The 25,572-nt window shown below is 43.5% G+C and overlaps 1 protein-coding gene across 3 annotated transcripts in view; it reads left to right on the forward strand.

The window, feature by feature from the left end:
* Positions 1 to 23,395, forward strand: part of VSTM2A (V-set and transmembrane domain containing 2A) — a 36,069-nt gene extending 12,674 nt beyond the window's left edge. Inside the window, exon 5 of one of the 3 annotated variants that reach the window (XM_081836379.1) lies at positions 22,013 to 22,144. In XM_081836379.1, coding sequence (XP_081692505.1) covers positions 22,013 to 22,059 — 47 coding nt within the window. In that variant the 3' untranslated portion in view covers positions 22,060 to 22,144. The other 2 variants (XM_081836378.1, XM_081836377.1) reach the window with 2 other exon arrangements.
* Positions 23,396 to 25,572: the final 2,177 nt, after the last annotated feature.

The following is a 25,572-nucleotide window of genomic DNA, read 5'->3' on the forward strand; positions in this document are numbered from 1 at the left end:
TGTAGGCATATGGGAACTGAAATGTGGATTTCCATAGTGTTGAATGAACAGACGAGATGTGAATGTACACAGCAGTACATTTGCTGGTGTGCTGCCCTGCGGTCAGATGGAATTTAAGAGGAAACCTAGCAACAGAAGGGGGAAATATAAAAAGACTCTGCTGTGGATTGATGAAAACAAGCATTTTTTCCTCTCTCTCCAACACTGTAAAACACCCCAGCGGCAATACATGTTCTGATAAGACAAATGTGCAAGTTAAATATTATTTTGGTTATTTTCTCCAAGCAGATCAAATTCAATATGGTGCTGAGGACTATGTCTTGCTTTAAGGACATGTATGATTTTATGAATGCCTACGAATGCCTTAAATGTCTCGTTGATACAAGGCTACATGGCAGAAACACCACTTTTATATACTCATATTCTGTGCTCCCACTGGCGGTGACAGGTTGCAAGGACACTGCTAGAGACTTTGGTTTCCACTTGACAAGAGAGCACCGAGGGCTTATGGTGTAATCAAATATAGACAGATCTATATCTCACTGTTTGCAACTATTGGTGTGGATACATAGCAAGGTGACTCATCTATAAGAATTCTTTTGAACAAGCGAAATTAAATACTTTGATTTGCCAACATTTTCCTGCAGCTCAGGAAAGAGAGTTAGATGGTGGTTATTGAGCAAACATCCTCCAATATTCACAGCTGGGCAATAGTTTTATTGTGACACCAAACAGAGCCACATAGATAGAAACTGTGGGCCTCTAAATGTAAATAGTTGCAGCAATAATAATAAAGCAGAAGGAAGTGGAAAGCAAGAGTAGAGACAAGGAAATAGTAAATGGCAGCATCCTGAACCCCCTTAGAAGCAGGTGGGTTATGATCATAGTCAAGGTCTTTGTTGCCATTCATAGAGTGGGTCATGTAGAAGCTTTGCATGTTGTATCGACAAATGATTAAGGGTTATTTCCTCTTGAAGCATGTGGCTTGGTGTTGTTTTTTTACTGGCTCAGCTTAAACTGGCAGGTTTCAAGGTGATTCACTGTTGCGTGTAAGCTTTCTCAGCAGCATTGTAGTCTAGACAGAGGGGTTTGGTCCGTGAGGATCTGACATGTGGATGGTGATGCATTGCAGTAGACCATTTAACTCACTGATCTTTTGGTTCCTCCTCAAGCACATGAAGTTGTGACGCTCCTCGCTGAAGGGGAGTATTTGTGAAACTCAGCATCGTCCAGGCAGGTCTCAAGCATTATCACTCTAGAGCAAATTTCAGAGTTCCATCTGGCATTTCCTGCCAACACATCTAACAAATGCAGCTCTAAAAATACAGAAATGGAACACAAAATTCATGTAAATGAACTTTCTCGTTTTATTCATAATATCGGAAAGAATTGTCTTGAATTTTGAGTGAACAAAAAATGAGGCAACTGTGGAAGATCTTGCTCTGAACTTGAAGGGAACTGAGAACTATGATCAGCGTAGGGTGGACCAGATCTTGGTCTTCTGAGGGCCAATTTTGACACATGGGCAGGACCACCCACCTGTCAGTCATTTGATGTGACAATGATGTCAGATGATTGGTATGGGGGTGGTATCACCCACCTACCAGAGTTGACCTACAGGGCAGGCAGAGAGGTTTGCTTTGCCAGCCTGTTCTTTACTGGAAATGTGCTGTTGAAGAGGCACCTAGCAAGATTAAACTTTCCGTTCATCAGTCAATGAACAGAAGGTTCAGTCTTGTTCTCTGCAGGGGTCTACTGGCAAAGCAGGACCCAGCAGGATTGAACCCCACCCATCAGCTGATGTCACTTAGTGAGATCAGATGATTGACAGGTGGGCATGGTTTTGGGAGATGGTGCACCAAGATTTGCCTAAGGCTGGAGGTTTCCAATCCCTGAAGGAGAGATTAACAATTAGTAGTAGGGGTGATTTCTCCCTCCCGTTTCATAAATATTCAATCATAATTCTTTGTACTTTTCCACATTAAAGCTTGTTTCATCAGGAATTTTTATTCTTTACCTGACACTAATTTTTAGATCCCCCCTCTCCCTTAGCTTTTATTTAAGATTTTGTGTAGCTACCTTATGTTTCTGTGGGAATTGTAAAGGAGAACTATTCAGCTGTGTAGTATTTTGAGTTGTGGGCCTTGTATCCCTGTTGCAGAAAGAGGCAGAATATACATAATAATTCATTTCTACAAATAGTTATCCGACTGTGAACTACAAAATGCTTTGTTTGGGTGTTGGGCAGAGGGGGGTAAAAGACAGGGCTCCACTGAATATCTTTTAGCTTAAGAAGTTTTTTAAAGAAAAGATTTGGTGGAAAATATTTATGAAAAGCCGAGTAGTTTTCACCCAGCTTTAATAAAATGTAGCATCTGCTCTTGAATGAAGTTAAAACATCACAAAGTATTTTTCATTCTAAAGGAAAACCTAATCGAAATGGGCAGGCTGTTCAGAGTTACCACCTCTTCTATTTTATTTAGCTAGATTACAGCAAATGGAGTTGGCCAACACACCATAGGGCCTTACTAAACATACAACAGTCATTCTGCACAGTTTGTCCCCAGTATCTGGTAGTCAGGTATGATGCTACCATAAATGGAGGGTCCATACGACTACAATGACTACTACCATAGCTGTCAACTTTTCCCTTTTTTAAAGGGAAATTCCCTTATTCTGAATAGGATTCCTTGCAAGGAAAGGGAAAAGTTGACAGTTCTTGCCTCTTCTTTTCCTACTGCTATACACCCCCTCCCCCGGATAATGTTGATTTCAGCTTTTAGAAGGTCCTGCCCCCTCAATGAATCTATATCCTCACTGCAGCAGTTCCTATGTTGGTTCCTGGTAGTGGGCATAAACATGCCAAGCCTTGATACCAGCCCTGGCAGAGGAAAAGGAAGGAATATATATTCTTGCTAAAACTCAGTTCCTGAATTCTTATGTCTATTAAACAGTGATTTTATGTTGTTCATATTTATTTCTGTAGTGCGTGTGAGACTTTATAGAGTAGAAGAGCCAATCCTTGCCCTTGGGAGCTTGCAATCTCTAAATTTCAACAAGAGGCAAGAGAGGAAGAGAGGGTAGGGAAAGTACATGGCTGTTTCAGCAGCATGTGCTTTGGCATAGTTGCACAGTTTGTGTCAAAGGCTCGATGGGAAAAGGTAGTTTCCAAGAAGGATTTGAATGAGTGAGAGAAGTTGCATCGTGCAGGTGTTTTCAAAGGTGGTTCCGAAAAGATGAGGTAGCAAAGGTGGAAGGATGAGGTCTTCTGGGGGAACTGCAGACTGCCATGATGGTCAGCAGTGGAGTTGGGAAAAGCAAAGGGATATATTAGGGTATAAGAGTAGAGAGATGAAGACCATGGTGGACTTTGAAGGTAAGGACAGGCAGTTTTGCCAGATCTGGGAGTGGAGAGGATACCAATGTGGGGATTTAAGGCGTCACATGATCAGAGGAATGGGAGAGGTGACAGCAGAATGCTGGATAGATGTAAGGAGATCCAACAAGAGACAACAAAAGGGCACAGCAGAGAAGATTGCAGTAGTCTAGGTTTAGAGAAGACCTGAAGTAGCAATAGGAATAAGTTGTCTGCTGCAGGCATTTGCAAATGAAGGGTTCCCTCGGCCTGAAGCAAGATGAGCGCCACATCCCATAGTCACCTTTGACTGGACTTAACCATCCAGGGGTCCTTTACTGCAGTCATTTCTCTCAGGTACAGTAAAGAGGAATGGGCGGGGAGAGGGGAACGCATCATATGCCAACCGAGAGGGCAAGCAAAACATCCCTACTTGGTTCCGAAGTGAGAAGTGATACTTACACTACCACTTCTACGACATGAGGATGGGTGCAGTGATGCTGGCTATAAGGAGCCATGCGCCACTCTCCTTCCTTGGAGGTTTCTAAGCAGAGGATTCTAAGCACATCTGTCAGCGATGCTTTACTTGAGATTCCGGCATTCCAGGGGGTTCGACTCAATGACCTTCAGGGTCCTTTCCAATTCTGTGATTCTATAGGTGTCACTGGGCTCAGGCGTCAAGTGGCAGGCTGAGATGGAGGAGGAGGAGGAGGAACAGGAGGATAACATGGGGGGTGGGATAGAGACTGGAGAAGACTGGTACTCCCACAGCATATAGCTGTTATGGATGTGGGAAACAAGACTCCCTAGAATCCAGGAAGAGCATCAATCAACCATTCAGGGTAGAGGAACCAGAGTCAGAAGGGGAGGGCACAGCCTAGTTGCCCAGGATGCAGCAGTACTCCTGTCACTAGGAAGGAAGCTTCCTCCCCCAATGCAATGAGTATCTGCAAGCTTCACAGTCTTACAAGGAGCGTCTCCACCCCCATCGTTCTGAGATCCAGTGCCAAGGGCCTTCTGGTGGTTCCCTCACCGAGAGAAGTGAGGCTACAGGGAACCAGGCGGAAGGCCTTCTCGGTAGTGGCTCCTGCCCTGTGGAACACCCTCCCATCAGATGTCAAGGAAATAAGCAACTATCCTACTTTTAAAAGACATCTGAAGGCAGCCCTATTTAGGGTAGTTTTTAAGGTTTAATCCTGTATTGTGTTTTTAACATTCTACTGGGAGCCGCCCAGAGTGGCTAGGGAAACCCAGCCAGATGGGTGGGTTATAAATAATGTTGAGTGAAACTGGGAACTGACTTGTCTGTTTTGACTGTCAGACCCATCTTCTTCTGGAAATGCAATGGCGTCCAGCACACTTTCGCTGCACGGTGCTGAGTCATTCTGCTTCTCCCGGCTACAACGGAGTTTCCCAGTAGCAGCGTGTTGGTGTGTAAGGATTTGTCAGCATGGCAGTAAAACTCTCGTACACAGCTTCTTCTGTTCTATGAAGCTTTAATGTACAGCAGCAAAAATAAAATAACAGCCAGGAGAGAGCGACGGCATGTTGCCTCTCCTTTGCAGCCAAAACAGAAACTGAAAGTAAGTTCACATTCGTAGGTGAAGCGCACCCCGAGGACAGGGCGTCTTTTTCCCTTGAGGTATTAACCCTGTAAGCTCTTGGACACCTCCCAAATAATAAATTATTATTATTATTAATTATTATTATTACAAGGCATGAGACTTTCACATGTAAGCCCACCTTGTCCCATCTTTAGAAGCTTGGCAGTTGGGCATGCCAACCTATTGGGACACCTCTGTTGTTTCTACATAGTTGCACATTCCTTTCACTGAGCTTGGTCTTCACAGGGCAGAAGCACTGCTTCTAGCCAGACCACACTCTCCTTTCATCCAGCCTGAGCATAAAGGCTGCTGTGACTCCTTAGCTGCTACTGAGGCTGTGTATAGTGTATTGAGACTGCACCTCAATAAAGGTCTCTTCCTTGCTCTCGAGTAAGAGCCTCTGTTGTCGTGGTCTCAGCAGAAGTCAGGGCCGTGTGGCATGCTGCACATCACTCCATGTCCTGCCTCACCCTCAAGAGCGAGCTGAGAGTTGTGCCCACACCACCCTATCATTCAGACAACTGAGGAAAGGGGATACACTGTTTATTTGTTTATTTTCACCTCATGTCTAGAAAGCACTGAGGAAAAGATTGATAACCGAACTGAAATAGCCACACAGATTTCAACAGAACTCTAGACAATCCCACCTCTGTATGTAATTACAGTGCATTCAAAGGCTCCTATCTCATTCTCTTGTCCCGTTCCAGTTCTCTTGGAGAGATTAAGACAAAACCTGGCTTTCTTTGCTTTGTTTGAACTTACTCTGGGTGCTTTTTGTCAGAGAACTGACAAAAGATAGTGAGCCTATTTCATTTTTACCTCCAGGCTACTGTGACAAAGGGAAATGAGTGTGCTTGTATCTAGAGTGCTGAGGCTTCTATCACTGTGCTGTCTTTTCAGCAAGTGAAGGACACAAAATTTTCCACTTCACATTTTGATATCAGTTATTACCCAGATTTCCTTGACAACTTTCACCACCAAATTCAATAGATGTTAGGCATTAAACAGGGGTGAAGAACATCTGGACTACGGGCCTAATTAAAAGTAGTCACACATGTGTTTGGTAACTATAGGGACAGCTACAAAGGAACTATCAGGGTCTTCAAGAGAGGCCTTTCCTGTTTTGCCATGTGCCGTGCCAGATTTACATATAAGCTAAACAAGCTATAGCATAAGGCCCCACTCTCTTGGGAGCCCCCCCCCCCAATTTAAAAGTATTTCATTATTAATGTACTTCTTCTTAATTGTATTTCAGTTCAACAATTACTTTGATAAAATACATATTTTGTTATGTGCAAATGGCTTTAGATACCTATTAGGTCCATAAATTACCTGGTTACCAGATTTATTTCAATGAACCTAGGGACACAATCAATCAATCAATCAATTTTTTAAAAGAGAGGAAAAAAGTTATTTTTTTAAAAAAAGTAATATCTTCTCTTCTGTGGTCTCCTCTGTTGCGGGGCCTTCCTCCAGGTCTTTCTTGGAGCACTAGCCGTGCTTCCCCCCCCTCCCTCCTTGCACTGCATTCCCCTACAGGCTTACTTGGGAGTAAGTGTTAGCAGAAACCCCCTTTCCTGCTGCTGCCATGCTCACCTGTCTGGGCGTCTCCTGCACAGGCATCATCCAGTGGCCACCCATCCATGCCCCCCCCTTTTCAGTCTCGCTCCGACATACCAATCCTTTGATGATTCTTTTTCTCTTGATTTATTGTTGAATCCAGCCCGTCACTCCACATCCCAGAGATCCCTTTAATTAGCAGTCTTTACCCCCGATCTTCACTCAAAGTATGTGATTTGCTTCTTTTCTTATTGTTTATTTCGAGCTGATGCAGCCAGTGCGCAATCAAAGACAGTGTCTGGGAGAGCCAGACCCACACAAGGGCTTTGTGCCTAGTGCCCTCACCCCCTTCTTTTGAATCCGGGGGTGATTTATGGCCACAGCAGGCAAGGCAGTGTTCCCCATTCCCTTGGGCAACAAAGGGAGGCTGCATACTCCCATATCAGCCTCTTAATTACCTCGTGTGAGACGGAGAGATGTTATTGTTGGCCATCTTCCAATGCACCCCTAGCGGGCCCCCGCTTCACTCCATGTTTTTAAACAGAGCACTTTCCCCTTTGCAGAGGCTTTGAAGCTTCTTCAAAGGTGCACTCCCAGTGTCAAGTAGCACCGAAATTCCATCTTCAAAGGAAACTGATTACAGTTACAGTGACACTCCTTCAAATATTGGCAAGTGTCCATCACCTGACATCTCTCTGACATCAGGTGGTTGATAGGTGAGCAGGCTCTCTTGGCGTGTGAGTTTATCTTCGACACCTATGAATTTTGCTCTCTCTCTGTGCAGCTTGGAAGCTTCAGTAAAGCTGTTAAGCTCACCAATGTGAAACAGTTGTTGTCTTAAGCAGAGTTGTTTAAATTGACACAAAACACACACCCTGTATTTTCCCACTCTATAAAAGGTTACACAAAAGCTTTTGTCTCTCTGGTGCCAGAGGGGCTTCTATACTTCAATGTCCTTGCTGAACAAAGTCCGTGTGCAAGTTCTAAGTCAATTTGCACAGAGTCCTGCTACTGCTTAGAACTCCCTGAGTCCTGAACTCTAGCAATTGTCCAAGTCTTCCTCCCAAATGAGCTCTTCTCAAAGAGTTCAGGTAACTTCACAGTTCTGCAATGATCCACTCCTTCCTGATCGTGACCAATGACCCACCACCAACATTGCAATCTGATCCCATTTAACACAAAGTTGCATGCCTGGTCTGCCCAGTAGCACTGATAAGGAAGTCACCAGATTCAGCCAGGTACATTTCAGGAATGAGCTCTCTCCTCTTTAATGGAATTAACCTGTTAGCTGCATTCCTTAACACACTCACCTACCTGTAAGAGATGGTCTGCAAGGGGATGGGATTTAGGAGCTGGTTGGATTGACTTTCCCCTTCCTGCACTCATTTCCTCTGAAGATTCTAAAATAATATTTTGCAATACTGATAGCTCATACACAAGGATATATCACAGAACCCCAATACGTTGCAGAGATTTCTGGGGGATGTCTTAAGGCACCTGCTTAGGTAATGAACACCGAGTGTGTCCACTTCAAGAATGTTGCCGAAGAGTCACCAGTGGCTGTGCATTGCAGAAGAAAATGAGTGATGAGGAAACTTCCTCTCTTAGGAAAGTTTTTGCACCATTGTTATGGAACTTCTCACTGAAAAACTTCTTATGTGTTTTCAAGAACCCAGGCCACTGGTTTAATATATTTGACTATATATAATAGTTGACATATGATGGCATCTTTTATCTGACAAAGTTCATTGGTAATTAGCATCTGACAGTGTTTCACAGTTGGCAGCTTAGGAAGTTTAATAGATGAAGCATGCCAAAATCAAAGCAATTAAGAAAAGCAAAATATAATAACAATCTTAAGCAACTTTTAGAATTTCCAGTTTGGATGGTAAGCAACATTTATCAGCCTGCACAGCTGCCCAATGCAGATTGTGGTGGGTGACTTACTGGTGCCCTGGATGGAAGAGAGGCATGTTTCAATGTTAGATGCATGGCTGGATGTGCACATTGTGCCAGTGCTGGAGGGGGGCAAAGCTTTTGTGTCTAAATAAGCCTCTGCCCTCCAAGCCAGGCTTCTATACAGCTTTATAGCACCCACCCATCTTTTGGCTGCAGTATGAGACTTAGATTAGTGGTGTGGAACACAAATGACTTCTGCATCACTTCTCTCCTGGCAGTGGAGTTGGTGGAGCAGACAGCGGAGGTGGGCTTCCGCTGCCCACTCTACCCAAAGTGGGCACCTCAGTCTGCCTCATCAGTGGGCCGAGCCTGGGTAGGGCTGGGGGCTGTAGAAACCTCCAGACTTTTGTGTACAATGAGGTACATCCTTTGTCCCACTGACTTTGGCCACCAACGCCACCAACGTTTTGCTACCACTGGCAGGTGGGCCCCAGAATTTTTCCCGTGTGTACATTCATCTCTCAGGGTGAAAACGATCCCCTACCTCTGGACTAGGTGGTCACCCCAGGGGCCAATTAGGGCTTTTGTTTTGCTTGTCAAACAAGAAAATCAACCAGATTTGCTTAGTGCACAATCAGTTTGGGGTTTTTCCTGCCTACTCCACATTGTGTGTGCTTGCGGGGGGTGGGAATGCCATCTTCGGGTAAAAACTGGTGGGGAGCATTTCTATTTAGAAGTTAATTGGTCAAGGAAAAATCTGGTGTGCATCTGGAAACACTTTTAAGGTGGTTGGGGGAATCAGAATTCCCAAAACTTGTTAATTCAGGATGTGGTACCCACAAATAAGGCTGTAGACACTCACCCGCCTGCCCTATTTCAGCTACGTGGAACTATGAGTCCTGAGTGAGGGTAAGTGTTGCAGGGGAGCCTCTCGCAATACTTGAACAGTGAGCTGCTCAAAAAGTTGAGTCACTAGGTAGCTCCTGAGTTTAACATGTTAAAATTGGAAACCTTGCTATATTCAAGGTAATAAAACCATGGCCCTAGTTACTCAATGGAAGATTACCGTATTTTTTGCTCTATAAGACTCACTTTTTCTCTCCTAAAAAGTAAGGGGGAAAGTGTGTGCATCTTGTGGAGCACAGCTATCCCAGAAGCCAGAACAGCAAGAGGGATTGCTGCTTTCGCTGCGCAGCGATCCCTCTTGCTGTTCTGGCTTCTGAGATTCAGAATATTTTTTTCTTGTTTTCCTCCTCCAAAAACTAGGTGCGTCTTGTGGTCTGGTGCATCTTATAGAGCGAAAAATACGGTAGGTATAATGCTTGTAAGCAGTCCAGGCAATGATGCTAGCTATATATATTTGGTCAAATTTTTGATAAGCCGTAAGCTTGCTCATGAACTCTTTCTCATATGGTCTCCACCCACTTTCTCATGAAAATATCCATCCCCACTCCAGAGGAATCACACAGTTTAAGGCGGCTTAACACAAGTCTCCTACATGTTAAATCAGAAAGCATTTGGTTTTGTGTCATCACTTATCACTTTTGCTCTCGTTTGTAAGACCATCAAATCAACAGGACTGGGAAGCAGCTTTAAGTGGCCTCACATTATTCCAAGTCACTTTTTTATTTTTATTTTGAAAGAAAGAGGTTGTTGTCACATAGATAGAGACGCACTGGGTTGACAATTGCCAGGAATGCTGAGACACTGATTCTTAGCCTAGGTCAAATGCAATCAGAGGGCTGCTTGGCACACAAGGTTATCATCCTTAGGGCCACCTGAGCAGTTGAGGGCTTGTGACATGCAGCCACATTGGTGACAGCACTTCATTGCCATGCTGGCAATTGTGCTGGCTGCATTTAGAACACTCAATTGTAGGTGGTAGAACCAGTTCTCATGGCAACTAAAGCTTTATGTATAACTGTGTGCACAGTGAGATGGGTCTATGCTTTTAGCTTTGCCCCTCACATCAGGTCTTCTTCTTTAAACTGTGTGCTGCCCACAGACGTCAGTACAGAAAGCCTGATGCATGAGCTCTTGCTTATTATATGTAGGAGCTGCACACAATTGGGACATGGGGTTGTGTGGGTATTTGGATGATGCAGAGCCCCCACAAGTGAGTATGAGCTCACTTTCTGGGCTTTCTGTACAAACAACCACATGGAGGAGGAGCCGGTGATGGGCTGTGGCACATTTACGCCCTATAAGTGAGTAACACATGTATTTGCGCGTCAAGACTCCAGCGCACCCCCAAGGATAAATAAATACACACTGACACCAAATTTTTGTTTAAGGTTAGTGGGCAAAAATTTAGGCCACAACTTTATTGATTATAGCAATGTAAGTGGTATTGGCTTAGGCATTGGCAATAACTATATCTGAACTCCTGCCTGCCTTGCAGGAAGTCTGGAAAGGTAAACAACTGAATGAGGGAGCTCTGTCGATGGCTATCAACTGAAGCTCACCCCGGGTTTCCCGCTGGGTCCTGGTATGGCCCTAGCCACTCAAGCAGACTTCGGACGAGATCCAGACCCACGGATTCCTTTACTGGAATACCCTTGTACCTGGAGGGGCAGGTGATGGCCGCACCTTACATCCCCCACATCACAATAAGCCAATGCCTAACCGCCAAACCTTACAAAAGTTGTGACGATTGCTAAGAGGTAGGCGAAAACCAAATGGCCAGTGCCAATTTGCCAAATGGGAAAAAGTTCCTACCCAGCCCCTGTTCCAAAACAGGCGACCAACTGAAGTCCAGAGCAAGGCCAAAGCAGACATCTAAAATACAGGGCGGGTAGGTGGGGTTTGGCATCGCGAAGCCAGGTGAATCCCCAGAAATGTGTTGCCGCCATTTATATGCCCCCACAATCACACCACCCATCTCTGATTGGCCAATAGGCCAAGGTGTGATTGTGGGGCCATTGCGTGGGCTGGGCTCAATCTCCCACCCGGGCCAGGATAGTGGGGCAGGGGGTGCCTTAGCCCACGCACAACGTGAACCCACAATTAGGAGGATCCGATTTGGCTTAAATAACAGTGTAGTTTGGCACCTGTGTTTTATACACACACACATACACACACACATCTACATACACACACACACACACACACACACACACACACACACCGCCCTATACCTGGGCCTCTCAGGGCGGTTCACAGAATAAAATCAAGATATAAAACCCACAAAATACATAATAAAAATAAAAGCAACAACCCAATAGCCCCCCAATAACATTGCAAAATATAAACAACAAGAACATACTTGCCCATAAAATATACATTTAAATATTATTTTTGTTATAAAATATGCATTAAGTGGATTAATAGGAATTTTCATGTTCTCTTAATGTGGGAATGGGACAGAACCGACTTATGAATGAACCCATGCAAAACTAACATGGACCAGAAATAGATGGATCTGTCCATCCCTGGTTTGCATCTCTGCTCAGCTGTGAAGCTCACTTAGCGGTCTTGGGAATTATATTAAGACCATAGTTTGCCAGAAGAATATAAGAAGAATCTGCTGGATCAGGCTAGTGGCTTAAATAGTCCACCTTCCTGTTCTCACAGTGGCCAACCAGATGTGTGAGAGAAGCAAGAAAACAGGACCTGGGCACAACAGGTTTCTCTCGTCTTGTGTTTTCCATCACCTAGTACAGCGGTGCCTCGCAAGACGAAATTAATCCGTTCCATGAGGCTCTTCGTCTAGCGGTTTTTTCGTCTTGCAAAGCAAGCCCATTGACAGCTTAGCGGATTAGCGCTATTAGCGGCTTAGCGGCTTTTAGCGGATCAGCTGATAAGCGGCTTAGGGCTTAGGAAAAGGGGGGGGGACCCCGCAGGAACTCACAAGACATTTTCGTCTTGCGAAGCAAGCCCATAGGGAAATTCGTTTTGCGAAGCGCCTCCAAAACGGAAAAGCCTTTCGTTTAGCGGGTTTTCCGTCTTGCGAGGCGTTCGTCTTGCGGGGCACCACTGTATTCTGAAGCACACTGTCTCTGAGAGTGGAGGTAGAAGATGGTCATTGCACCCACAGATAGCCTTATCTTTCATTAATTGATGCATCTCCTCTTAAAGTCATCCATATATGCTATGTGAATAAGTCCTTTATTTTGTTTGTCCTGACACTTGTGACATTATGCTTTGCTGGATATCCTTGAGTTCTAGTGTTACAAGAGAAGAAGGAAAAGTGTCCTCTATCCAGTTTCACAATGCTATGCATAATTGTATACACCTCTATCATGTCTCCTCTTACTCAGTTTTTTAAAAATTATTATTATTATTATTATTATTATTATTATTATTATTATTATGACAAAGTAATAATCATGCATAAATAAGAATAAAAATATGCACCCTACCACCAAGACCGTTCCATTGTAACCATCCAACCTCTCAAAATTTCAACACCTCTTGTGATGGTTTTACCCCTTTCCATTTTAACAGTACAGTGGTACCTTGGGTTACAGATGCTTCAGTTTACAGACTCCGGTTACAGCTAAAGTGGTGCTTCAGGTTAAGAGCAGTTTCAGGTTAAGTATGGACCTCTGGAATGAATTAAGTACTTAATCTGAGGTACCACTGTACACTGGTACCTCAGGTTAAGAACTTAATTTGTTCTGTAGGTCCGTTCTTAACCTGAAACTGTTCTTAACCACTTTAGCTAATTGGGCCTTCTGCTGCTGCCGTGCCGCCACCGCACGATTTCTGTTCTCATCCTGAAGCAAAGTTCTTAACCTGAGGTGCTATTTCTGGGTTAGCGGAGTCTGTAACCTGAAGCGTCTGTAACCTGAGGTACCACTGTACAAATTCTACAAACATCCTCCATATCTCCTCAAAACCATTTCTCCTGCATATTCCCCGTCTTACCTTAATGGCACATGATAATTTATCATTAATAGCTATATCCCATGCCTCTTTATACCATTCTTCCATTTGATATTCTGCTTGCCCCTTCCACTTCCTAGCTATCATAATTCGTCAGCTGTCAATAAATTTGTGAGCAAGTCCTTCATAGCCTGCGAACCTTCCACCCCACCCTAAATTTATAATAATACTGCCTCTGGACTTTTGGACATACTCAGCTTTTCTCTAAATTAAAACCAAAACCCAAACCCAAATATTGTAACCTTTACTGATAAGGAAGATGCTCCATCCTTTTGATTATTGGAGTTGCCCTTCTCTGAACCTCTTTTGGACCTTTTCTGAATGCTCCTAGGAGGATGCTGTTCCATAATTTGGGTGCCACCACAAAAAAGGCTGAGATTCAGGTACCCTCTGAGACGACTCCCATGAATGGCAAACCTTGTGTGAGGCATTATGTGATTACCTTATCAAACAGAGAAGATGACATAGGAGAAGGTAGTCTCTAACAGTGGAATTCCATGCATGAGTTCAATGAAATTTACTTTCATATAAGTAAATACATGCTAAAGGACACAAAGCCCAGACTGTTCGAGATTTCTAATGGTGGTAACCAGCATGTGAAATTTCAGATAACAAGGCTAAGTTAGCAAAAACAAATGCACAACCAAGGTACAACAACAACAACAACAACAACTAATAATAATAATAATAATAATAATGTGGCATCAGTGCCTTTGCAAAATACTGCCCCTGACACCTACACAATTGCTAAGTAATCACATTGTAGCAATCAATCTTTAGACCAAAAGGCAGAGGACAAGAAGGCTTGGATTTGAACTAGTTTCAATTAAAAACTCAACTCTTTAACAGAATACAAACATTTATATAGTCAGATTTTCTAGCCAAACCTTAGTAAGGTGTCTGTTTCAGAATTGTTGTTGTTGTTTAGTTGTTTAGTCGTGTCCGACTCTGCGTGACCCCCTGGACCAGAGCACGCCAGGCACTCCTGCCTTTCACTGCCTCCCGCAGTTTGGTCAAACTCCTGCTGGTAGCTTCGAGAACAGTGTCCAACCATCTCGTCCTCCATCATCCCCTTCTCCTTGTGCCCTCCATCTTTCCCAACATCAGGGTCTTTTCCAGGGAGTCTTCTCTTCTCATGAGGTGGCCAAAGTACTGGAGCCTCAGCTTCAGGATCTGTCCTTCCAGTGAGCACTCAGGGCTGATTTCCTTCAGAATGGATAGGTTTGATCTTCTTGCAGTCCATAGGACTCTCAAGAGTCACCTTCAGCACCATAATTCAAAAGCATCAATTCTTCGGCAATCAGCCTTCTTTATGGTCCAGCTCTCACTTCCATACATCACTACTGGGAAGACCATGGCTTTAACTATACGGACCTTTGTTGGTAAGGTTTCAGAATTAGGCACCAGGCAAAAATGTTCCTCTTCAACCTGGCCTTTGGCTGATTCTACACACTTTTAAATGTGTTTGTGGGAGGGGGGCTATTGTTTCATCATTTTTGTTTTAACCATTTATTTGTGTTTTTTTCTAGTATCTAGTATTTTTATCCTGTGACAGCCCTGAGATCTTTTGTTGAAGGGTGATATGTAAATCTAAGTAATAATAATAATAATAATAATAGAAGAAGAAGAAACATAATTCTGCTTCCCATTTTTGTTTGAAAAACATCATAGCACACTTGTGAATGCTGCAATGAAAAGAACATCCAAATTGTTCAACCCCATTTGCAGTACAAAAAGAAAATGTGCGCAATAAGTGAGAATTTTTGTGGGAGCAGCTGCAAGAACCCCCTGGGTACTTATATTACATAGGGCTATAATATGTGCATGAAACTAGGTTACAGCTGACCTTCTTATGAAAAAGAAAATACCCCTCATTTTCTTTAATGCTTCAGAAAAGGAAAAGTTCTCACATCTATTGTTGCAAGGTTGTTCCTCTCGGTGCCCTTTTTCTTCGTCTTCTTCACCCTCGCCGTTCTTGGCCTCATTTTCCCACACTGCCCTTGTATCCTTTTCAATGTCCTCACAATGCTATGTCTGGCATCATGGATGCTGTAAAGGGCAACTCCCTGATCTCAATCTTGCCAAGTATGATTGACGGCAAGGTGTTATTTGCTCCTGGTCTTTCCGCCACCGCTTTCTTTCTAAGCCTATTCACGTCTAAAGCTATTCATGTCTAGAAGGAGATTCAGACTTGCAATATTTATAGTGAGCTGAAAGGGGGAGAAATATGCTTTGAAACTACGTTACAGCCAACAGCCGTCTAATATGCAATTCCCTGCAGAGGAGGATTTAGGGCAGTGCGAGTGGTGCAGCCAAGGAGGGCTCCTTCTCAAAGAGCAGTAAGGGTTTGCCTAGCTTCAAGAAGGAGGTGTGAGAGCTCTGATAGGGTCCTACAGCCAAGCAAGTGCTTACCAGGTTTTGGCAAGGAGGTAGGAGTGCTCTAGGATCCTGCCAGAGCCTTGTGCCTCCTTCCCAAAGCCCATCTTAAGCCACTAGGGCTGCAGGGAGGGCATCAGATAGCCTGGCACAGGGTGACATACAGTGGCGGAGCTTCATGCTCCGGCACCGGGGGGCGGAGAGCAGGCAGGGGTGGGGCTCTTGTGTGTCCCAGGGGTGGGGCAGCCACAATGGCACCCCACCGAGATTGCGCTGCTGGGCGCACTCCTCTTCCTCTGCCAGTGGTGACATATTATCTCCAGGACCTTGTTCCCAGGACCTGCCCCTGAAAGCTTAGAACATGGCTGAAATGGTGGTGAGGCCATGTAAGTAGACCAAATTTTGTGGCTATACATAAATGTACCGTAACCAACTCAGGGTAAACAACAGAATATATTTTTTTAATTTTTTTTTTAAATCTGTGCAAGAAAATGGAGGAAAGCTTTAGAACAGGCATCCCCAAACTCAGCGCTCCAGATGTTTTGGGACTACAACTCCCATCATCCCTAGCTAACAGTACCCGTGGTCAGGGATGATAGGAATTGTAGCCCCAAAACATCTGGAGGGCCAAGAAGAAAGAAAGCACCTATCTAAGACAACCAACATAACCTACAAATATTTCCAGGAAACATGCAATCCAGTTTCAAGAGAGGGACAAAGCGTGCTGGAAAATGTTCTGCAGGAGTGGCTGGCCAGTTAGGAAGAGGAATCCAGATATTTATCACTTATACAGAGGGAAATCTGATTGTTCCCATTTCCCAACTAGGTGGAACTAGAGCTTGTGAAGGGGATGAATCACCTCTTGAATTTTCTTGTCAGATGCGATGGAGAAATCTCCTGTGGAGTTGAGTATGAAGGCTTCCATGTGACTTGCTCGCTCCCTGTTAATGGCATGGAGAGTTTGTGGGTACAGAGCAGATACCCACTTAGAAGGGAGGACTTGCTTTTTACTGTAGATGTTCATTAAAAAGCACACAAACACACATGGATTGCTACGGTGAATTGAAGTCAACAGCTGTGTCACTAAATTAAGCTGAGGAACACGAGGCAAAGAAATGCTCAGAGGAGAAGCAGCAGCAGCTAAGGGGAACAAACAGCGGTGGGAAAATAATAATGTAAAGTACTATTGACAGTTGATACAGCTCTCTGAGGTCTCAAGCTGGGAAGGGCTTTGTTTTGTATCAGAAAAGGTAGCAATCAGGAATGTGGGAGGAGAGGAGTGGGTGTAATTAAGTTATGTTTTGAAACCTCACTCACATTTCTGCAAGTAATGCAAAGGTCTCATAACCATCAAGGCTCTGTGTTGGTATTGTATTCTTCCTCCCCCCCCCCCACACACTTTAATTATAATGCAGTGAATATTATTTTCTCAGGCAGGGAATGAAAAAGATTTAAAATCCCTCCACAATAACGCTGGCCAGATGCAGAGAAGTTTCCAGCACAGACACAATGTGCGCTGCCACTCCAATATGACTGACTCCTACGTGTGTTAATAGCAACTCTCTTCGGGCACTGAATACATTTTTAAGGGCTGAAATGTTTCTTTATTTGCTGCAACGCTCCTCAGCTTCATTTGCTGAGACTGCTGTTGAATCCTGCTTGATGTAGGAATGCATGTGGGTTGGCTTGTTTGTTTTTTCATGGCCATTCGTGTGAGACATGACATTGAGATGCCATTGAAAAAGATCCAGGGGCAGTATGGGAAAACGAGGGCAAGAAGAAGAATGTGGGTGAAGAAGAAATGGGGCACTGAGAGGAATCACAATGAAACACCGAGAATCTGTTTCTAATTAATTCTGCAGGGCAACAGCAGAAAATCAGAATCATTCTCAAAACTCATGCAAAAGACCATCAAACGTAAACCTGATTTTATGCTCAAATTGTAGCCCTGCCAAAGAAAGTCTCCTTCTATCTATAATGCAAAACTTGCACCCACACTGTGTCAAAAACATTTCCCACACCCGGCAGTCACTTAAATCAAATGCCTTATTCAGAAAAGGAGACCAGCTTCTTATTTGTTACAGCTTTTAAAAATAAAATCTCATTTGTTTCTCCTTTTATGTACATTTGTGGACTAAGTGCCTAGTTGTCTCTCACTCCTATGAAATGATGGAAAGGAAGAGTGTTTCCAATATGTTAAATGAACCATTTCAACAACTGCAGCTGCCTTAGGAATAATTAATCATTGAGCTACTTACCGAAAGAGGACCTAGTGCTGGGGATGTTCCAAATCGGTTTCACAAAGGCATGCATAGGATCTGACCGAACAAGTCCCATTTCCTGCTGACAACCACAGTGTCAACAAAGGGAAGAAAGCCAAGCCCAAGTTCCCTTTCTCATCCAACATACCTTACGAAGGGCATTTAGCTGAATGAGTTTAAATGCCAGACAATATTTCTAGAAATACCCATGCCTAGTTTCAAAAGTAATGTTTGAAAAAGGCCCAAATAATCAATCTTTAAAATGCAATCTATCTTTGGCACTGACTTAAGCCCTCTATAATTTCATGACATAATCTAAACTCTGTACAATGGGAACCCAAAATCCAGTGCATAATGTATGCAAATTAATATACTGCAGGAAACTATGTTTGTTTTGCATGAGTTTACGTGCTTGATTTTCAACTATGGTTTTGAGGGGCAAAGTACACATTACTTTTAAACAAACGGAAGTTGCCGACATTCCCACACACCCAAATAATGTTTATTCAGAACTGACACATGGTGCGATGTCATCATGCTGTGTATCCCCCCCTCCATGGTTTGACTTAATTGGCTCCTGTTTGTAGGGTGTGGGGCAGCATTGAGGGTGATGTAGGGTGACTGTGAACAGAGGACATTTGAAGGGCTTCCAGAGAACAGCCCTCAACTTGGAGGAGCCTTCTGCTATTGAAAGGGCTGCTCGGTCCAAGTTCGGTTTAAATATAGAAGAATGGAAGAAGGGAGAGCCAAGAAATTGCCTATCAACAGATAGGACTTGGGCAGCAGACTTAGCTAGCAGGCACATGGGGCTCCAGTTCACACAATGTCAGGGATAGGACTCAAGAGGTTGAGATAGAGGAGGAGGAGCTGACACTGCAGGAGAGGGGGAAGGCAGCATTGAATTACAGCAGGGCTTTGAGGAAAATAACAGCTCAGAGACAGGCAGAGTTATGCTGTGTTAGGAGAAGGAGGAGGGGAGGCAGGACAGCTAGCTGACATGTCACTGGACAGCATAACCAACCCCCCTTCTCCCCAAAGGGTGCAAGAACAAAGAGCCCAGAGACAATTGTCCGCGGACAGACACCATAGAAGCAGGTGTTGTTGTGAGAGGGGGGAAGGGGGAGGAGCTCAGTGTGAGCAACTCCATTATGGAGGAATGACTGGAATTCTTTGTCTTTGACTGTGATGACTGAATACATCATACGTAAGAACTTTCTTGTTTCCTCCCTGCCCCATGGTGCCATGGGGTGGGAGAGAGAGGATTCCTCAAGCCTGACACACAACCTCTCTATCTTATTATGATAGTCAGTGCTAGTTTTCCAGAAAAAGAGGTGCTGGAACTCACCATGAACACCTTTCTTGTTCTCTTATAATGGCAATGGTGCCCATCTGAGAGGTGCCAGAACTGAGTTCCAGCGAGATCCAGGATTAAAAAGCCTTGGTTATAGCCATTGTTTATTTATTTGCAGCTAGACATATAAATCGCCAGGTGCAAATTTGCATCCTCTTTGGTCTTGTTTTGGTGATGTATTTCTTTGTCGGGTGGAGCATGTGTGAGTGGGCATTCTATCAGGAGACATGGCATGGAGGTGTGGAGCAGTAACAGCTACTGATTGAAAATCATGTGTAGTTTGGTCCAAATTCTTTTCAAAAATTCAGGTTGTTGGTGATGAGTAATTTTAGAGCAGGAAGAGAAATATTGATATGTGAGGTGGGAAAACTGATAGGTAAGAATATGGCTGAAGTCACAGGAAGATGGAAATATATAGCCATGCAAGGCAGGGCAGTATTGCCTCCTGAATCCTGGACTCTTTTGCTGACGCTAAGAGATTAGACCTATATTTCCAAAATATAGGGCAAACATTTTTTCTTTAAAAGTTCATATTCTACCAGTATATTTTTTATATATATATGAAAACTTGCTATGCTACATCTTGGACATTTCAATGAGAAATGTGAAAGGGATGAAGTTCCTTTTCTTTTAAATTTATTTACATATTCAGGTCTACTTTAACTTGCACATGTCTTGTCAAACATGATTTAAAATGAAACTGAATAAAATGAAATAAATAAACCTGCTACAACCGAAATAAACTGTGTTTGTGGTGGCAGTAACCTGGGTACATACCTGATTCTTGCCATGCACAGTCTTGACCTTAACCTGCCAGTTTTTAGTTCTGAAACTATAAATGTCCGTGGGAAAAGGCTGTTTTGCTGTCATACAACAATACGCTTGAAGTGTTTTAAACCTCTCAAGGCCAATGGAATCCCAAGCCTCGGGACAAATATGTCTAAGAACATAGGCCATAGTCAGGAGACCATGAAAACTGTCATAGCTAATTACAAGAAAGTGTCCATTTTAGACATTGCTCACACTTGAAAAGTACACATGGAGAAGAGAGAATGGGACTGTACTTCTGGGGCATCAAGCTCTCTCGGTGCTCTATATGTTCATTGTGATAACTGCGAAGTAGCTCTGAGGCATGGCAGCTGAACACAGAATCACAGTATCATATAATTGTATAGTTGGAAGGAATCTTCCAGGAATTCCCAACCTGGGTCTTGAAACCACAACCCTGAGATTAAGAGTCTCATGCTCTACCAACTGAGCTATCCTGCATAGGTGTGCCATGCATTTGGACCTGCCAATTAGAGGAGCGTCTCCATGCATTTAGCCCAGCTGAGCTTGAGTAGGCACCAATTGGCAAATATTGTGTTCAACGTGTGTATATTGTGGGTGGAGAGGGCATCATAACCAAAGTTCATGATATCAGGGTGGAGTCAATGATATAGTCCCATTTCCCCTTTTCCATATGTAGTATACACACATTAATTAATTTCTGCAAAAGTCCACATGTTCACAATCTTTTGGGTCACAGCCATATCATCAAAGTAACAAAAAAGAGAAGAAAAAAGAAATAGATTTAGCAGATTCTTTCTCACTTCACTTTGTATGAACCTTTTAATATTTGTTATTCTGTTATTTCATTGTGCTTTATAATGATATTATCATACTAACATGCATATTTTTGTGATCAAAGAAATGTTCTGTACATTGCAGTCCCCAAGTCACACCTGTTAATGTTTCTTTGAGCTAGCCCATGCTAATTTTATAATATATAAAAGAGCAGGCTCTCAGATCTCACCGGCATTAATCCAGTCTAAAACTTAGTTAGGCACACTTAAACCCATTGGTTTTTACCGGATTTAAGTACACATCTGGTTTGGCTCTAACTGAACACAGTTTACTAGCTGTGTGACAGTGGTCTACCAGCCAAGACAGCAAGATATGTAGAAGTCAGCTATCTGTGCCATACCACCATTTTGTTTTTATGAACGTTTGTAGCAACCTAATGCCAAGTCTAGCCATTTGCACCAGGACTGGCTGGTGGCCGCTCTCTGCAGCCTTGGGCAGCTGGAAGTCTTCCCTGTTCTGGCCACCCAAGATCATTTTCGGGTGTCAATATTGAATCTGGACCTTCTGCATGGAAGGCTAATTTTCCACTAGTGAGCTCTGCCCAACTCCCAGTTTTATAATTATTGTTTTTAATGAGAGGGGAAAGTGCCTAACCTGAAATAATAAGCATTTAGGAAGAAATATATGCTACATATATTTTTGAACATATCCTTTTTGTCCGATGCAATGCTTTTTTTTACAGACTCTTTAGCACAGGACTGCACAGCTTGTTTCTCATCTAGCCAGACACAACCCACCAGCTGTGGGTGTTGTTTCACAGGGGGCTGGTTAAGGCTTCTATGATAAGCACAGCCACAACGCATCACTCCTGGACTGTGATCGGTTTGATGGGTCACAATCTACACAGCGCTGCCTGCTTAATTTCTGCAGGAAGTGTTTTCTAGCCAAGAGGGGGATTGCTTTGTCAGTGACTTTGTATATGTTTTGCGTTAAAGAAAGAAAAATAAATGCTTTGAGGCGTAAAGTATATCAGTTTGTTCCTTTTGCCACGCGGCAATCGGATTGCATTGTTGAGACTGAGAGAGGCATACAAGAAAACTAAGCAAAGAACTTCCATGGGACTGAAATACTTTGTATGTGTTGTTATTTGCAGTGCATGCCAAGACAGTCATGGGCACAAGAGCCAAGCTGGCCAGCTAATTAAGTATAAAAAAAAAATATGTATGTGTTTAAACAGCCTTATAAAGGAGCATTGGAAATCTGCAAGATGAGCGAATATCTTATAACTTCTTCCGCAGGTGCGAGGATAGCTACAAGCCATGGACTTTCTGTCCTGCTTCTTGTTTGTGGCTTTGTGAAGGGTGCTTTGCTTTAATCTAAAAAGTGCTGACTTTTTCCAATATCACTTTCTCTTCTTAAAGCAAAGAGCAAATCGCCTGTAAAACCTACGGAGCGGACAGCAAAGTTGACCCTAACTTCCAACCACCACTCTGCACCCAATGTACTCTAATTCTCTACACAAAAGGAGCACCTTCTTCAGGACACACACACAAAAAACAAAATGTTAAAAAGAATTTTTTTGCAAAAGGAGAGAAGAGGCTAGCATATAGTTTCTTCAAGTCTTACTTTCTTTGGAATGTACCACTGGTCTTTTCTTTGAGGGGATCTGGAGTGCTGTAACAGGACATTGTTCAACTTGATGACAACATTTGCTTCCACTTTCCCCCATCCTTTTTGATTCAGTGAAGAGAAGCATTGAATTCCCTTGAGACTTCAGGGGTTGCCTAGAAATTTTTAGCATCATCCAACTGAACATTTGTTCTTATACTTGGACAAGCACCACTCTACGCAGAAAGGAAGCAGAATCCAAACTTCCCTTTTCCCAAATCCCAACCCAAAACTTGCCCGGCCTGCAAGATCTAAAACAACACAACCTTGTGTTGAAAGTGCTTTTTGTTCTAGGCAGCAAATCTGACAAGAATTCAAAGCTGCTCACTGTACAAGAGGACTATATGTTTCTGGACGAGGCGGAAGAAAGTGTTGGAACTTCTCCTGCGCATCCTATCTTCTTTCATTTGATTTTCCCTCTCCCATTACTGTTTCTTGCTTTCTTTCCTGTTTGATGGTGGCAGCTGCTGGCCCTCACCAACCCCTGGGGAGCACTTGAAGGTTTCTATAAATACATCTTTTATTTGTGTGTGTTCTCTATTTTGATGTGTTTTCTCTAATTTTGCAACTCCTGTATATGCAAACCTAACTTAAATTCTGTAAATTGCTTACAGTATGTGTGATATAACTTCAGAATAGACATTCTGTGGTCCATCCTGCAAGCCAGTTTGAGTATTATCTCAGTGTGGTGCCACCAAATGACATCTCTGTTTCCTTTTCAACAACGCATTCATTTTAATTTGTAATTCAGTGCTATGTGAGATTTTGTAATCCATGCAATCACTTTTCACTGGTCTGAGCCCTTGCAGATGGCAATGCGCCCCTCTGTTTACTCTGTAAAAAATGCACATTAAAATTTGTTATGGTCTCCAAGCATTGAATTATTTGCTTTGGACATATGTCATGTCGGAATTGTATTGAATCGTCTTTTAATTTATGTATGTTACTGGAGATGAAGTGATCTTGATTATATGGCCAGAAAAATGTAGAACTACAAATATTTTGATTATTTACTATATTTCCATACCACCGTTTATCCAAGGATTACAGGGCGGTTTACAATATAAAACCACACAAATGCATTACATAGTAACAAACAAAAACAGTAACTCTTTCACACACAAGGCCATAGCTTTTTTTTTACTGAGTCAAAGGCTTGGTTATAGAGGAATGCTTTTGCCTGGCACCTAATGGTGTCTCATGAAGGTGCCAAATGAGCTTCTCCAGGGAGAGCATTCCACAGAAAAGACCTGCTCTCATGTTGCCACTGCCAGGACCTTTCATGGAGGAGACACACAAAGAGAGCCCTCAGATGGTGAATGCAAGATCCAGGTCAGTTCATATGGGGAGAGGCAGTCCTTGAGGTATTGGGGTCCCAAGCTGTTCAAGGCTTTATAGGTCAAATCCAGCACTTTAAATTGGGCCTGTAAACTAATCAGCAGCCAGTGCAGTCAGGCCAGAATTGGCATTATATGCTCAAAATGCTGCCCCAGTGCGCAATCTAGCTGCTGAGTTCAGCACCAGCTGAAGTCTCTGAGTTGTCTTCACGCATAACACATTGCAGTAATGCGTTACCAAAGCATAGACCAGGCACCCCCGAACTCAGCCCTCCAGCTGTTTTGGGACTGCAGTTCCCATCATCCCTGACCACTGGTCCTATTAGCTAGGGATGATGGGAGTTGTAGTCCCAGAACAGCTGGAGGGCTGAGTTTCAGGGTGTCTGGCATAAACAACAGAAGTTAGGCTCTCCATCTCCAGATAGCAGTGCAACTGGGCCACCAACTGAATTGGATGGAAGGCACTCTGTGCTACTGAGGCCACCAGAAGTACCCCCAAGCTGTGTACCCGTATCCCATGGCATGCAATGGAAAGGCACAATGGAAAATCTGCCTCTGTATCTGGGTGGATCTTCTTTTAATTATGAGGCTAAGGAAAGAGAATTTGCTATCCTGCCTGCCTTAGGGACACGGGTGGCGCTGTGGGTTAAACCACAGAGCCTAGGACTTGCCGATCAGAAGGTTGGCGGTTTGAATCCCTGCAACGGGGTGAGCTCCCGTTGCTCAGTCCCAGCTCCTGCCCACCTAGCAGTTCAAAAGCACGTCAAAGTGCAAGTAGATAAATATGTACCGCTCCGGCGGGAAGGTAAACGGCGTTTCCATGCGCTGCTCTGGTTCGCCAGAAGCGGCTTAGTCATGCTGGCCACATGACCCGGAAGCTGTACACCGGCTCCCTCGGCCAATAAAGCAAGTTGAGCACAGCAACCCCAGAGTTGGTCACGACTGGACCTAATGGATCCCTAAAGGTGTCCCCTTTATCTTTTACCTACCTGAATTCACTCCGAAGTCCCGAGGTTGCTTACTTTTTCCTTTCTTTATGAGGATTCTAATGGAATGTTTTGATTTTTATTGCACCCCTTATGTGAAAATGTGAGGTTTGCGATTGCCTGTACATGATTTGTAATGAGAATTGCATTTGACTTTGGTAACAGGTAGGCAGATACGTCCAGGTCTTCAAATTATTTGACTCAAGGAGGAGGAGGGAGAAGGAACAGTACAATAAACTATCACAACTCTTTGTCGGTGGCTTACAGTCTTAACAAGCGAGACACAAGGGGATAGCAAATGATTAAAAATGAGCATGTCTGCACTTGCTAAAATCCACAGTGCAGGTCCGTACCAAGGATGTATGTTCCATATCTGAATCTATGCTGAAGTATCAGTTTTATTCCAGTTTCATTTTCCCAAAGAATCTTGGGAATTCTGGTTTGGTGAGAGTGCTGTAAATTCTCTGGTGAAGATCCCTACCTCTCCTCACAGAACCATCCATGCTGCCATTAGTTTACTGGCGGAAAGGGAGGGTTTAAAACAACATGTTCCCAGAGGGTTGGGGAGGGGTAGAGTGAGTATTATATAAGTTTATGGCATAGGAAGGATGTCTTCACAATATATCATGTGATAACAAGTTTTAGTACCTTTAAAAGTTGTGTAGACAGGAAAATGCCAGCCATGGGCATTCACAAGAATTTTTCGGATTCCCACTCAAAGG

Source organism: Podarcis erhardii (assembly GCF_964252035.2).
Source record: "Podarcis erhardii genome assembly, chromosome: 13".
NCBI lineage: Eukaryota > Metazoa > Chordata > Lepidosauria > Squamata > Lacertidae > Podarcis > Podarcis erhardii.